Raw genomic sequence first — 15,962 nt, 5'->3', positions numbered from 1 at the left:
CTAGACTGAACCAATATGTAATTTCTCGTAATCGAAACTCGTGCTGAAACAATCCATGCTTAGGCTTTTGCTGCAATCCTCCATTCATTCTTTTGAAGATTTACTCTGTTCATTGCTGTTTGCGAAACAGCAATGAACAGAATTTATTTTCTTTTGACAACAGTACAAAATGCAAAGTACATATCATTGATAAAGAAATATTTAAGCCTCTTGCTTGTCGGTAGTGCCGTCTGCGTATGATAGCAGCTAATTCACATTTAGCTGAAAAGACCTTACAAAAGGTTCTTCACATTCTGGACAGAATTCGAACCCAAGTCTTTACAAACAAAGAGCATCTCGTTACGGACTAAGTTCTGAAAGCTCGCTTAAGACTTACTGAGCAAAAACACTCACCATGATTATTTAGTTACTTGAGAAAATGCGCCTTTCATTTTAAACTGGCTTAAAAAAATATTTTTCGATCAAGCCACAGCTAATGCTAAAATAGTGATAAAAGTAGTTAATCATTCAGAATAAGAATTACGAAACTGTGTTGCTTACTAATTTTAGAAAAGGACGGAGCATCCCATCGACAGCAGCTTCTGATATTACCAAACTGCCACCAGGAATTCCTGCACAAAAAAAAAAAAAAAAAAAAAAAACAGATAAACTATATTAAATTAGAATTTCAAAAATATTCTTGTGCAAACATAACTATGTGCAAAATAATTCATCTGATCAACATCATCTTAATGAAATAAAAGGGTAAGAGATAAACAACAACAGCAAGAACAGCTTAAAGGAAAGTGATGAGCGATGGAAATTAAAGTACCACATTCAGGACAAAGTAAGGCACAATATCGGCAGATTTTAACCAAAGTTCCGTTATAACGTTATACTACTTCAATCTTCTTGTGGTAACGCATGAGAGCTTTGGTGGACGCTTATTTCGCTTAAGAAGACTAAGGGAACTCACTTATTTTCTTTGTTTTGTTCGATATGTGAGATCAGATGCAGGAACAATTTCAATTAAATTCATTATTCTGAAATAGTCACTACACATAGCCACTAGGCTAACCGCTTAGCAACCACATGCCGGAAGGAGCGTCCTAGGTTCGATTCCCGTCGACGACATGAGGAGCTTATGGATCTTCTTCAGCGATAGCCAAGTTAGCCGGTCTTGGGCGTGGACAGCAGGGTTTTTCCCCCGGTTTATCTGGGGGTTTTCATCCCGCAAGCAGGATACAGTCAGGAATACTTAAGACAATCCCTCCAGCCATATGTCTGAATTGTCAACTATGCCGGTCCCGAGCCCGGATAAAAATAGGGGGGGGGGGGGTAGGTTGAGGTGGTGCCATATCTCCCCGTAAAAGGGGCTCGCGGCCGTTGAATCAACATACGAAATAAATAAATAAATAATTCTGAAATATTTTGGACAGTCTAGAGGAGCTATATTTTTGGAAATGCTAAGATTCTTTTACGTGAGTAGAGAAAAGTTCGTGCATGTTTCATCACTTCCGTACGAGAAATTATGGTAAATAATCCGCGTCTGGGCAAAATATGTATATAGATAATGAACTTATGGGCTGGTAAGTTAAGTTCGTTGTCCACATATATAGAAGTACATTAATTAACTTAATGGACTGCTCCAGCTTATTAGCATGAAGACTGTGTGTGTGGTGGCGGAACAAAAACGTGTCCAATGATTTCAGAAGAGAATTCTTAAATGTAAAAAAGTAAAGAAGTTCAGAGTGCGTGCTCAAGACTGTGCTTCTAAACAAAAACTGACTATTTTAGTATGTAAAATGTATAATAATCGAGATTCACTCTTTAAATAAGCAACCAACTATGCAAAATAAACAATAGTTGGTTGCTCATTTAAAGAGTAAATCTCGATTATTATACATTTTACATAGTGAAATAAGTCAGTTCAAACGATGTATAAATAGATGAAACAATAAAAAATATATAAAAAACTGACCAAAATAGAAAAAAAAAATCATAGCCCACAGTGGGTAGGCTAAGGATTGTGGCATTTAATTTTTAAAAAATTATTGCAATTTGAAATGTGTTTTAAACAGACTGTATTGAATGGTTAAGGTGGTTTTTGCATTGGCGCAAGTAATAGTTGAAATAAAAGTATTACAAATATCTATGTTAGACATTTACAAATATCTAAAATAGTCATTTGCAATAGTTTATAGCGAGCGCTCTTAAGATATCAACATGTACTCGCAAGTATAAATGTTAGTTTTAGTGTACTTTTCTAGAGCTCGGTGATGCACCATTCGAGTAAGGATAAAATGCTCGGGAAGAGGGAACATAGCTCACCGACATAAAAAATTATTAAAATTAATGTAACTGAACGAAGAATAAACCTAACAAAATTCTCTTGAGAACAGAACTTTTAGACTGCAGAAAATTATATTCGTCCATTTTTATAAAATGATTAAAAATGAAATCCGTGGCCTTTCCTAAATGTTTTCGATTCTTGGATACATAGTGGTTGCTATATGTATGTTTCATTTTGGTGAAAAAAAAAAAAAAAACTACACAACTTGGAGTATACTGGATAAAATTCGTCATTTCTTAAACGTTGATGACTGTCTAATGAGCAAATATCCTTTCCATTTAAGTTCTTTCCTTTTAAATTAACAGAACAACCAAGATCTGTGTGCATCCCACAGCGCTATTCCCCCATATCATTTCAGTGAAATCATACACTTTAAAATTTAGTTTTAAAATTGGAATATATTTAAGTTGAAATATATTTTTATACACCCTCGTAACTCCCACTCACGAAAAGTCGTAAACCTATAGAATTAGTATCGTGGGTGAGCAAAGGATTTCTTCTATTTTTAAAATTAACTTTCATGGGTTCCTAATCTAGAGTCCAAACATGGATCTTTTTCAAGCCTGTAATAAACGGAGAAATGGCGTCGCACGGATTGTTGCAATAAAATAAAATGGTCTTTAGGTAGGAGTTTAATTCAACTTAAATACAATTGCAAACATCCATATCCACGATGGGATTCGAACCTGTACTCTGTTGGAGAGCGGATACATTAACCACTTGGTCAACTAGGCCGGCAAAAATTTGCTCTGAACGTTCTGAAATTCTAGCAGCTTCTATGAAAGAAGGGTGCTTCTGCTGGACTTATCAATCCTAGACTAGTCTGCTATATCGGGAGGTGTGCATGAAGCGTGACTGTCAGAAAATTGACAGCATGCTCCACGCTGACAATTTTCTGATAAGAACTGATATGAAATTTAAATACATAGTGACAGTATAATTCAACATAACTTCATTTCCATACATATAATAAGACTGAAATTACTTAAAATCGCATTAGAAAATAATGACAAACATATTTTGAGGAATATAGACGAGATTTTTGTACAGTTGTTCTTAATACCTGAACTTGACAGTTAATTCTTGTGTAAAATTTTTGTATTCTATCAAACTACTGTTCATTGATGGCACTATAAATGGAAAATTAGGGTTTTGTCCTACTTTCCCATTTATGTTTTAATCTGATTTGTTATTTAAAAGAAAAAAACAGATTCGCAATAAATCAAACGTAGCAGATTGTTTCAGAGGCTAGACATAAACACCGACCGTACTTCCTATTATTTTCGTGTAATATAACATTAAATAGCAAGCATATTAGAAAATACTTTCGTTGTTTAATGAGTGGTAATATATTTGTGATACAGTTTTTAATGATTACTTGAAATCTGACTTACAATTTCTGTATAACGTTCTACTCAAACTGTATAATAATCAAACTGTATATATCATCCGTTTAAAATTCCATTCCTTTCTCTTGCCTGACATACATTTTTACATTATTCGTTTCCACTGAAACGAATAATGCCAAATTTTCGGCATCTTTAAATGATTAAAATAAATTTAAATTATGGATGAGGTGTAATTCTCCACAAAACTGTCTGCTCAGCGAAGACAAAAATGGAACAAAAGTTGCCAAATCACGTTCACTTTTGGGCATTTTTAAGAACTAATGAGATTTGAAATCGACTACTTGACTATTATGAGTACGGATAATCCAGGTCACGCCATGTCATCCTTAATGTTGCATGCTTTATGAAATAAATGATACTGTTGGACATTTGAAACACGTTTTATCTTTAGAATACAATGTAATTCAAACAAACTGATCGAAGGACCAGCATATCTAAAAGACAATATTAAGATGTTGCAGGATTCTCCATTTTAAGCATAACTTCTTATAAAGGCAAAATATAATCTAATACTTTATCTAATACAATATATAACCTAAAAATAGGAAATTAAAGACAAATGCGAATCACTCCAAAAATTCGGAAGGTTAATTATCCAAAAAAATAAAATAAAATAAATAAATAAAATAAAAAAAATCACGAATCTACCATAATGAAAATAGCTTTTTCCCCCTCTTTGTTTTGCATACAGTTTTGAAATAGTAGTATACCAATCTACCAAAGGAGCACTTACCTATACCTCCACAGGTTCCAATGCGAATAAAAGTAACATCTTTACATCCTGCATGATAAATCAACTTTATTACTTCATGTAACAGAATGGAAAGAGATGGAATTCCCATACCATGCTGTAAGAAAAATAATTTAGGATTACAGAAAGTCTTCAAAAAAAAAAAAATCTGAACTGTACCTATGGTTATTGCTATTTTCTCTATGTCCATTCTGACTAATCATTAGGTACTTACGGCTGGCAATGGGTTATTTACATAAAGAATTCACTGTTTTTTTTTTTTTCTCAAAATCTATTTTGCAAATTATAATACTGTATCTTAAGTTCCAAATTAAAAAAAAAATCACACATTAAAATCAATTGCAAAATCAAATTTAAACAAAACGTTTTTTCCTTTTGTTTTATATTTATTTTCCATTACCTTAGTTATTACAACTAAGATAATGAAAAAATACTAGAGAAGATTAAAACTAATTTCTACATATAATTTTCACGAAATATAATACGCATGCGAACAAGTATCATGGCAACCACAACCCTGAAGTTGAGAATCTTTAGCATAGTAGTATAGTGATGAACCAGAATAAATCATCACTTTTCAGAGAGAGAGGGAAAAAAAAAAAAAAGGTAAATAAATTAATATCCATTGAACCTTTCAAGTAAAACTTCATTATTTTGCTTTACTATTCATACATATAAAAAAATAAAACCCGTACTCGTTCCTCCTACTCAACCAGGTAATATCCAGTACATAAAAATGCTCATTTAGAAAAACACTTAGATATAAAATACACTCGTTCAATTGATAGCTTAAGTGATCTCTCCTTCCCCTCTATTAAGAACAGTTATTTCGCAAGGGCTAGGCTACTGGTTGACTAAGAAGTAGTAAAGTGTAGTGCAATTCCAAGCAGACACGAAGAATGACAAATTTCCTTTTATTATTTACTCAAGCATTACAACAACTCAACTTGTGACTAATGGAACCCAGTTTTCTTATTGTCTCACTCTCGGAGGGCAGGAAAAATATATAAACATGATACTAACCAACTAATAGATGAATAATACTACATTAACGGAGATTGGTTTTCTGCATTCATCTCAATTACTACCCTAGTTGCAAAGAAATAAATTTCAGCAACAAATACTTACTATTCGCCGTCTTCTCACTGACAAAACAAATCATGAAATGAAATTATACCGTTGAACAAGTTAATAGACAAGTTGGCATGTCGTTTTTGGAGTTCCACACATTTGTTTTGTAGTTTTATCTTTACAATTTTACAGATAAATTTATATTTTTATATTATTTATAAAAATATTTATAAATAAAAATTTTATTTATAAATTCATATTATTTATAAATAAATGATCTAGAGATACCTACAGTACATTTTGCACTTACACTTCTTCAAATCGCACGATTTACAATCATCACAGAGTAGTCGTATTTTCAGAGTTTCTCAGTACATAATAAATAAAAAACTGTACACAGCATACGCGAGTTTTAAAGCTAATATAGTTATTGGAAATCCAACAATATATTGCTACAATAGTATTTTTCACTCTCTCAAAAAAAGAAGTATACATTTAAAAAAAATGATTACGGTATCTTAGTAGTTTGGCAAAGTTGCAGTTATATGGTGTTGAGGAATTACCAGAAATCTCTTAGGAAGATATATATATATATATATATATATATATATATATATATATATATATATATATATATATATATATATATATTACTTAATTCCAACTGAAATTGAGAAAATTAGTGTTAAAGGTGACTTAGAAACGAATATTACACACACAACTGTTGATCGAATAACAGCAGCAGTTATAAAACAGCACAGAAAGTATTCCAAGTAACTGAGTTTAAACTTCCTAAATTTACATCTGCTCTCGGATTGGTTAGAATTAAGAAAGATGGATCCATCAATGCAGAAAAATGAAATGAAAATTTTCGGTTCCAATTTATAGATGTGAAACTTGGAACCCGACCAATTCTGGTAGGTAAACGATAAGCTGCTCTTTTGAAATGTGGTGGGACCGGAGACTGTCTAGTGTCATACATTGAAAGTCGGACAGATGGAGCTACGATCCAAATAGGTGGATCGTAGAGAAGATTAATAAGACTTTAAGATCCCTTAAAGGCGCCGACTGAAAAAAAAAAACGCCGAAATACTTTGCATATTTAACAAGAATGGAAAGGGGACTTCTCAAAAGGGCAAAATAGGATAGAATACCTCGGGAAAGTGATAGATCCCTCGATGAGATGGATGGCACATTGGGGTAAGAAGTGATTAGGTTATGCTATGTCTAATGATTATGAATATCCAGAATTGTGACAAATCGAATAACAGCAACAGTTATACCTAAGACTATTAATCCTGTGTATAATGCCTTAATTACGGATGTTCACTAACGAATTTGCCTATGTTGAGAGCAAACCCGAGTTTCTAGTAGGAATCAATACATAAACGTAATGACTCACTCCTACTGACATGGTGGACAAGTTTTTCCGTTCTCCTTGAGGTTCGTTCCATATACAAATTAAGGGGAAATATCCGAATGTGCTGCTTATTGCAAATAACATGCCATGGGTCTATAGTTCCTGTAGAACTAATCCGACCTTTAAAATCAGTTCGTCAAATGAGTGCTTCTTTTTATTGAATCCCACCCAGGCTATAAACCTATCGCAGTTAACAGTTAGATAATCCGGATGGGAAAAGAGGTAAGGCCATAATCCCAGTGTATTATGCCTGTTGATTGTGTGTATTCTTCTGGCAGGTTTATGATTTTTCAGAGAAAACGCTTCCACCTTCATATGACACCTGCCATGATACATCCATAAGAGCTTTCCAGCCCTTATGAATGTATCTCGCATTGGAGATAAAATTCGAATACAAATTCTTTTCGACAAAAGGCAGCTTATCATCGTTGTCGATAAGTTGCGGAGCCTCTAGATAATTTGGAAGTTTTGCTCGAGAGCACATGAAGCTTTTTAAGCCACTTCAGGCCTCCAATAAGTGTGGGTCTCACACAAAACAATGAAATTCATCTATTACCTAAAGATATTCACAAACATGCATGCCTGCAGTGGAATCCGGATCTACAACCCACCTGCTGGTTGGAAAAGGAAGCTCTATCCACACAGCCAACCATGCTGAGCAAACTTCAGCTGCTCTTGAACTAGCACACTACAAAAATCCAGTCAAGTAATTACTTAACAAATCTGTTGGGTATTAAATTGGTTTCTCATATCTGATCTTCTAAGGATCAAGTCCACCCATTTATCAGTACCAGAAGTCTGTAGGATACAATGCCAAAAGAAACTTGCTTACGGACAGTAGTCTCTAATATATCTACTGCTAAATGATGAGGATAAGGGATATCTGATATCTCTCTAGGTCACCTAGAGAGATATCAGAGAGTGGTTTATTCAGGAGTAGAGTCCACAAGACGGCCTGTGACTAGTGGTGTGCCACAAGGATCTGTTCTTGGACTACTGCTGTTTAATTTGTTCATTAATGATATAGAAAAGGATCTGAGAGGAACAGTTCATTTGTTTGCGGATGATGCAAAGTTGGGTAGGGCAATAGTGAATGCAGATGATGTCAAAATTTTGCAGGATGACTTGGATAGATTGGAGGTCTGGGCTAAGGAGAATGGATGTCAATTTAATGTGGCAAAATGTAAGGTTATACATTTTGGGGTGAAAAGATTAGCAGCAGATTACTACATTGGTGGAACTGTACTCCAGGAAATTGATGAGGCACGAGATTTAGGAGTGTTGGTGGATAAGGAGTTGAAGTTTAGGGGGTACATTGCAAAAGTGGCCAAATCAGCTCATCAAATCACTTGGTTGCTGAAGAATACGTTGGTAAGCAGACACAAGCACGTTATTGTTCCTCTGTATCGAGCCTTGATAAGACCCCATCTCGGCTACTGTGCCCAGGTTTGGTCCTAGGTTTCTTCTTGATGGGGAGGAGGTTGAGAGGATCCAGAGGCGAGTGACCAAGATGATAGCAGGTCTGTGGAATGAACCTTATGAGAACAGGTTGAGGATTTGTGAGTTGCAAAAATTGGTTGATAGGTGGAGGAGGAGAGATATGATTGAGACATTCAAATTACTGAAGGGTTTCTATAAAATTAATTCAGAAAATATTTTTGAGAACAGGGCTGGTTGTGGGAGGACTAGGGGACATCCATGGAAGCTGGGCAAAAGTGTGATTAGTAAGGGTGTTAGAGCGGGGTTCTTTACTTTTAGAGTGGTGAATCAGTGGAATGGGCTGCCAGAGTCTGTGGTGGATGCTGTGACAGTGAATGAGTTTAAGGCGAGGTATGATAGATACTGTATGAATGTTGAATAGTTGTGATGAACATGATTTGGGGCTTCCCTCGATGAGTCTAAGGACTCCCTGGAGTTGCCCGTAATAATAATAATAATAAAGCTAAACAAGAAAAAGTGAATACCCTACATGTGGTAAAATGATGTAAAATGGAAAAAAAAATCATAAACTTCATTTCCAAAGTGGAAGTTTCTGGGAATCGACATTCTTTACAGAACATACCTCATTTAAATAAATCTGGACGTAAAAAAAGCTACAAAATATTTGGGGGGGGGATTCCATCCTCCCGTCTGAATCAGCCAAAAACTTTCTTTGACTGCACCCATTTGAACGCATGCATAATTAATAAGAAAACGAAAGCTATTTTTAACCTGGAAAATACCGAATTGGTTTTACATTAGCAAAACAATTTTAATAGCTTATCGTAAAAGACTGATTATTTTACCTATTCTGATACGCCATTAAAATTGTTTTGCTAATGTAAAACCAACATATAAGGTATTATTTCTGGGAAATTCCCATGTTACTCCTCTTAAAAACCATTATTTTTACAGCTATTTTTGCTTGTTTTCGTTTAGGAGTGTCCTTTTTTTTTTTTTAAATACATTGGCTTTTTACTCAAGAATTCATGGGGTATTATAAGTGTATTTTAAGGATAAAGATATGCAGACTAGTAGAGGAAGAAATTTTGCACATACCTTGTTTGGATGTCTTCATTCTCCATACTTCTGCTGATAGGCTGTTGAAGGGGAGGTTAGGAAACGTGTGGGGGTTTAAGGCAAGGTGGAAAGATTAAAACCATTCCCCAAAGTAGCGCCCTTAAATACAATAATATATATATACAGGGTGTTCGGGATAAATTTGACATATTTATAATTAATTATATTTTTCCGTAAGTTACATGTATTAACACACACTTCTCTTCATTTAAAAGTTTGGACCCTTCTTCATTCATATACAAGATGTCAGAAAGGATGGATAGCTGGAACCCCCCTGAATCATGGAAGAGAATAACTTGTATCATGATGATTCGTGCCCGCCATCAAAATAAGGATATTACGACTGCTGCCCAATGCTCCCTGAATACAGTAAAAACAATCAGGCATGAACTAGAGACTTGCAATGGTGACTACGAGGATGTAGCAAGAAGAAAGATCCCTAGCAGACGATCTGATTGCGTTCGTACAGCAGAATTCCTCGCAAATCTGCAGGAACAGGTGTTGAAGAACCCTGGCATTGGAATTCGGGCTTTGTTCGTGGAGTTGCTAACTGTAGTCAAGCCCTGGATAACAAGGGTAGCCAATGGTAGGCCGTATGTATGGCAGCAGGATTCGGCTCCTTGCCACACCTCTGGGAAAAGTCAAAAATGGTTGTCTGAAAATTTCTACGACTTCACCAGTCCAAATGTTTGGCCTCCAAACTCCCCAGACCTTAACCCCATGGATTATTTTGTATGGGGCGCAGTTGAAAAAGACACCAATCGCACTTCCAGTAATACAAAATCCCAGTTAATGGATAAAATTAAAACAATTTTTGCGGCCCTTCCCAGGGAGACTGTAGCATCAGCTTGTTCGAGGTTCCGAAGCAGAATTGAAGCTGTGATCGATGCTAATGGTGGTTATTTTGAGTAAATCTTGTTGATAGTATTGTAATTAACTCTGCCTGTAATGTTTTTTTGTCAATTCATTAAATTTAATAGATACAAAGAAGATTTTCTTTTTCCTTACGAAACTGTCAAATTTATCCCGAACACCCTGTATATATTAATGTACATTATTTACTCGGTAGAACTGTATATAAAAAAGGAAATTAAATGACTTATACCGAGAATGACAAATTTATTGTTAAGATACAACTAGTTTCGTTGAAATACAACTTCATCAGTATCATTCCATGATACTGATGAAGTTGACTACGTGCGTGAACTGGTATTAGTGCGCCAGTATTGGACAATGGCAACGTGCGCATCAGAAATATTATAGCTAAGACTGTTATTAATATGAGACGAATCAAGCGATATTTCTTTAGATTCAATTATTCTTCTTTCCAGTTCATCATAGCAACACATGGATATTAGAGGTTTTTTGCCAGTCAACGATGTGTTGGCGACATCATCTGCGTTGATGGAGAAGAGAACGTGGCTAGAGAGAGAGCTGGCTCTGGTTCTGTTGCAAGAAATGTCTCTTTGATGTTCTTCCATGCGTAAAAGGATGGATTTAGCAGTTTGGCCATAATATGAATTGCCACAATCGTACAAAATCTTATAGACTCCTGGATATTGAATAGGAAGATGTTTCATTTTAGGTCTACTTAGTATGGAGCGAAGTTTAGGGAACGTAGTGAAGCAAGTTCTAATGTTGAATTTCTGAAGCATTTTTGCCAGTTTCGGGGAGAGAGAGCTGATGTATGGTAACGAAATAAAACCTCTTGGTGGAGAAAAATCTTCAAGAGCAGTTGAGTGGTGGACAGAGAGAAATTTATTAATCTTTTTAAGAGAGAGTCCATTGGCTATGGGCAGTCCGCTCTCTCCGATTCTTGCTGACATATTTCTTAAAGATTTTGAAGAAAAGTGTATTAATTCCTCACCTCTTAAACCTAAAGTTTGGTATCGTTACATTGACGATGTATTTCTCATACTTAACCTGTGAACTAGAATCCAACGAATGTCTTCCCTTTCTGGACTTAAAACTTACGAGATGCGCTGAGAACATCAACATCTCCATTTTTAGAAAACCCACTCACACAGACAGATACCTTCATGCTTCTTCCCATCACCACCCTCCACAAAAGTTTGGTATTATTTCAACCCTGGCACATCGTGCCAGATCTTTATTAACAGATGAAACAGAAATTGAATATGAACTCAATTTTCTTAAAAAGTCTTTCGTTAACAATGAATTCTCTCTTAAAAAGATTAATAAATTTCTCTCTGTCCACTCAACTGCTCTTGAAGATTCTTCTCCACCAAGAGGTTTTATTTCGTTACCATACATCAGCTCTCTCCCCCCGAAACTGGCAAAAATGCTTCAGAAATTCAACATTAGAACTTGCTACCCTCCACAAAAGTTTGGTATTATTTCAACCCTGGCACATCGTGCCAGATCTTTATTAACAGATGAAACAGAATTCCCTAAACTTCGCTCCATACTAAGTAGACCTAAAATGAAACATCTTCCTACTCAGTATCCAGGAGTCTATAAGATTTTGTGTGATTGTGGCAAACCATATTACGGCCAAACTGCTAAATCCATTCTTTTACGCATGGAAGAACATCAAAGAGACATTTCTTACAACAGAACCAGAGCCAGCGCTCTCTCTCTAGCCACGTTCTCTTCTCCATCAACGCAGATGATCGCCGCCAGCACATCGTTGACTGGCAAAAAACCTCTAATATCCATGTGTGCTATGATGAACTACAAAGAAGAATAATTGAATCTAAAGAAATATCGCTTGATTCGTCTCATATTAATAACAGCCTTAGCTATAATATTTCTGATGTGCACATTGCCACTGTCCAATACTGGCGCACTAATACCAGCTCACGCACGTAGTCAACTTCAGTTGGAACTGCAGCGCGCAATCTTTTTTAAATGTACTTGTTTTATAATAGATCTTTTAATGTATTTTTTCATGTGTCTGTAATTTTTTATTTTATTCTTTGCCCATGATACCTGAAGAAGTTGTATTTCAACAAAACTAGTTGTATCTTAACAATAAATTTGTCATTCTCGGTATAAAGTCATTTAATTCCCTTTTATATATATATATATATATATATATACATATATGTTAAAGATACCAAGCAATTTTAAACCTGGTTTTACTCCATTTTTCCAAAGTAAGCAAACAGACAAAAATGTCAAGTTTGCGCCTGCAAGTGATGCAAGACTAGCTGATCCTACAGGTAGTGCAGGACCAAGGCAACTCGTGGTAGAGGTGGAACAAGCTCCGATCACTAATCTTAATATTTACCCTTAGTTGCCCTGATCTTGCACTACCTGTGGGATCAGTTAGACTTGCATCAATTGCAGGCGCAAACTTGACTTTAGTCTGTTTGCTTACTTGGGAAATGGAGTAAAACCAGGTTTAAAATTGCTTGGTATCTTTAACATATATTTATACCCAAGGTAAAAATACTTTCTACATTTATATCTCCTCCAGAGATTTTTATTTAATAAGGTTAAAACACCTTATGGTAACTTGTTTTGGTGAAATACTTACAAGCTCTGTATTACTAAATCTTGGTATTTCTAGCCTAGCTCCCACTGACGAGAAGTTCTAATCGGTCGCAGCGGATCAGGATAGCCTTTTTTTTTTCATTGTTACATTTATTACTAACAGTGTTTATTTACTTATATTGTTCTACTAACATTTTGCATTTTTATACTAATTGTACTAACTTGCTGGTAGTGCGTTTAACGCACTACGGGATTTTCAGAGTCGCAAGACTCTTAATTTTTTTTTTATTTTTATTTTTTTAGACGCAGAGATAAACATGAGTAGAGCAGTCTACGTCCCCCCCAGGACAAGGACACTTGGAGTGGAGATTCCAGGATTAGAGGATCCCAGAGTTCTTACAACCGTTCTTAAGGAGATCGTAGGAGTTAATAACATCTTCTCCTTCACCACCCATGGAGGAGGACGATTTATTTTCGTTGTTAAAAGTGCGGCCACGAGAGATAAACTTCTAGAGGGCTTCACCGTCCAAGGGAAGCAGGTGATCCCAACCATGGTGGGATCACAGGTTCGGCAGATCAGAATCGACCGCTTCCCCATGGAATACTTAGAGTCCGGAGACGACGTGCTCACACAGACATTTAGTAAGTGGGGGAAAGTGAGCAACATCAAAAAGAGCGTCTCCAAGGAAGACCCCGCTTGGTACTCCGGCGAGGTAACCTTTACCATGGACATGCGGCAACCAGTGCCAAATCTTGTCAACATCGGCACGTCGCGTGTTCTTGTGAACTACCCCGGGGTACAACGGCAGTGCTTGCGATGTGGCTCAATTGAACATCTGGGGAGTGACTGCCCCCGAGCCAAGTGCTTCAACTGCGTCGGCGCCGGGCACATCTCTAACCAGTGCCCTCACCCCTGCCGTAAATGCTCTGCGAAGGACCATACTGTTACATCTTGTCCACTACGAACATTTGCAGAGCGGGCAGGGGCGCCAATTGAGGCACTTCCTTCACAGCCTGCCCGAGACGCTTCATCTCCAGATCCACCTACCAACAGCGGGGAGAAGAAGTTTACCCAGACCATCTTGGGTAAAATCCCGAAGCGGCAATCTGCAACAACACCAGCAGAAGGAACTGTTTCCTCCCAAGCAACAACATCCGCTGAGGAAGCAGTCCCCCCCTCGGCAACTTCCAGTGTTCCACCACCACCACCATCGGAACAAGAACAGCCTACAGTCGAGGGGAGTACAGAAGAAGCAATGGATAGTGCAACAACAACAGCTATCCCCCCCTCAACAACATCAGAGGAAGCTTCTTCTGTTCACGCTTCAGAGACTTCCCCTGCAGTAGCTAGCATCCCTCTCCCTGTAGTGAAAGAGGGGGAACAAGACCTTCCACCTCCGAAAGAACCCCCTAAGAAAAGGAAGGAAGCGGCTTCCCCCAAACTGGAAAAAAAACATCGAAGCCGCTCCAAGAGGAGTACGGACTCCACAACATCGGAGTCCGAAATGGAGGTGGAAACCTCCTCTTACCGTTCCAGCATAAACCAAAAAATAAAGAAATTAACCGGCTCCCAGTTCAACCTGTATAACTACGAGACAGAGCGAAACAAGATCGTCAGCTTTAAAATTAAGAACATTCACCACGAGTTCGAGGTTCTCTCGAGCTCGTGCGATAAACTGGAAGCCGGTCTGCAGGAAGCGGGATATTCTACCTCCCCCCTACAGATCGACAGCTTAATTCAATACGTAAGACAGCTACGTATTAAAGATCTAGGCCGGGCATAAAAACATCAGAATGCCGCCACCCCCCTTTTGTGTTGCCTCTCTTAACATCCGAGGGCTCCGTTCACCATCCAAACAAGAGGAGGTGTGGAAGCTTATGCTAGCCTTTAACATCCGGCTCTTGTTCCTGCAAGAAACTCATTTCTTCCATTACAAAGATATGCAGGAACTGAGCCATAAGTACCCCGTCACGTCTTTCTGGAGCTTCGGCACACGTAACAGCGCCGGGGTCGGGGTACTTATGCTAGCCCCCCTCCTCGGAGCCTTCCATAACATCCAGAGGGATACAGAAGGGAGAGTCCTTGCCGTCGACTGGAAGTACCGGGGCTGTATCACTAGATACATTAACATCTACGCCCCGGCAGATCCAACATCAAGATCGACTTTCTTCCAGTCGCTCTATACATACCTGTACGGCGCCCATCACGTCATCTTGATGGGGGACTTTAACTGTGTGTCGGACCCGGCCTACGATAAAGTAGGGGGAAATCCGAATACAGGTACTGCTGGCTACAGACAACTGGAAACCCACATCAGGAATCTCCAGTTGTCGGACATCTGGAGGGCTCGCAACCCCTACTGTCGGGATTATACTTGGACAGGCCATGGCATCGGCACACGGCTCGATCGCTTCTACTTGTCATCATCCCTTGTCTCCAGAGCCGAAGCTATAAGGCACGTTCCAATTAATTATTCTATCTCGGACCACAAATTAGTCGTGCTCAGTTACCATCCATTAGAAGCCGTAGATGTTGGTCCGGGCCCCTGGAAGTTACCACCAGACTTCCCGTCCCTGTTCTCAGCCAAGCTTAACCAACTGTGCTCCACCTGGTGCACCGCTGGCTGGGACTGGGACGCCTGGGCACGACTAAAACTTAACATCAGAGAAAATATGATAAAATGGGGCCAGGAACGTGCCTTCCTCAGAAGAGCTCGGCTCCGTGATCTTTACAAGGAGAGGAGCTGGTTCGTGGCCAGCCAGCGCCAAGGCTTTCCATGTCACAACGTCATCCGTGACATCAATCTCGACATTGAATCGGAGAGACAGAAGCAGGTGGAAGAAAAGAACATTAAGATCCGTCTCCACCTCCGCTCGGAAGACAGGCAATCGGCCGCTTTTTACAACAGGCGTTACGTCAACTTCCGGCAGGAACGTACCATCACTACCATCAAAGAAGGC

General features: G+C 37.9%; 1 protein-coding gene across 1 annotated transcript in view; it reads right to left on the bottom strand.

The window, feature by feature from the left end:
* The window catches only part of LOC150102821 (uridine phosphorylase 2), a 78,650-nt gene that overhangs the window by 31,321 nt on the left and 31,367 nt on the right, over nt 1-15,962 (bottom strand). Inside the window, exons 4-5 of the mRNA XM_090398805.1 lie at nt 4,475-4,589; nt 541-611 (exon numbers count right to left, since the gene is read on the bottom strand). Coding sequence (XP_090254931.1) covers nt 541-611; nt 4,475-4,589 — 186 coding nt within the window. The remainder of the gene's footprint in view (nt 1-540; nt 612-4,474; nt 4,590-15,962) is intronic.

The sequence above is a fragment of the Typopeltis vanoorti genome, chromosome 10 (assembly GCF_054136105.1).
Source record: "Typopeltis vanoorti isolate ZY-2024b chromosome 10, IOZ_Tvanoo_1.0, whole genome shotgun sequence".
NCBI classification, from domain to species: Eukaryota; Metazoa; Arthropoda; class Arachnida; order Uropygi; family Thelyphonidae; genus Typopeltis; species Typopeltis vanoorti.
The sequence above is the reverse complement of the archived record's forward strand: the minus strand, read 5'-3'. Positions and strand labels throughout refer to the sequence as shown.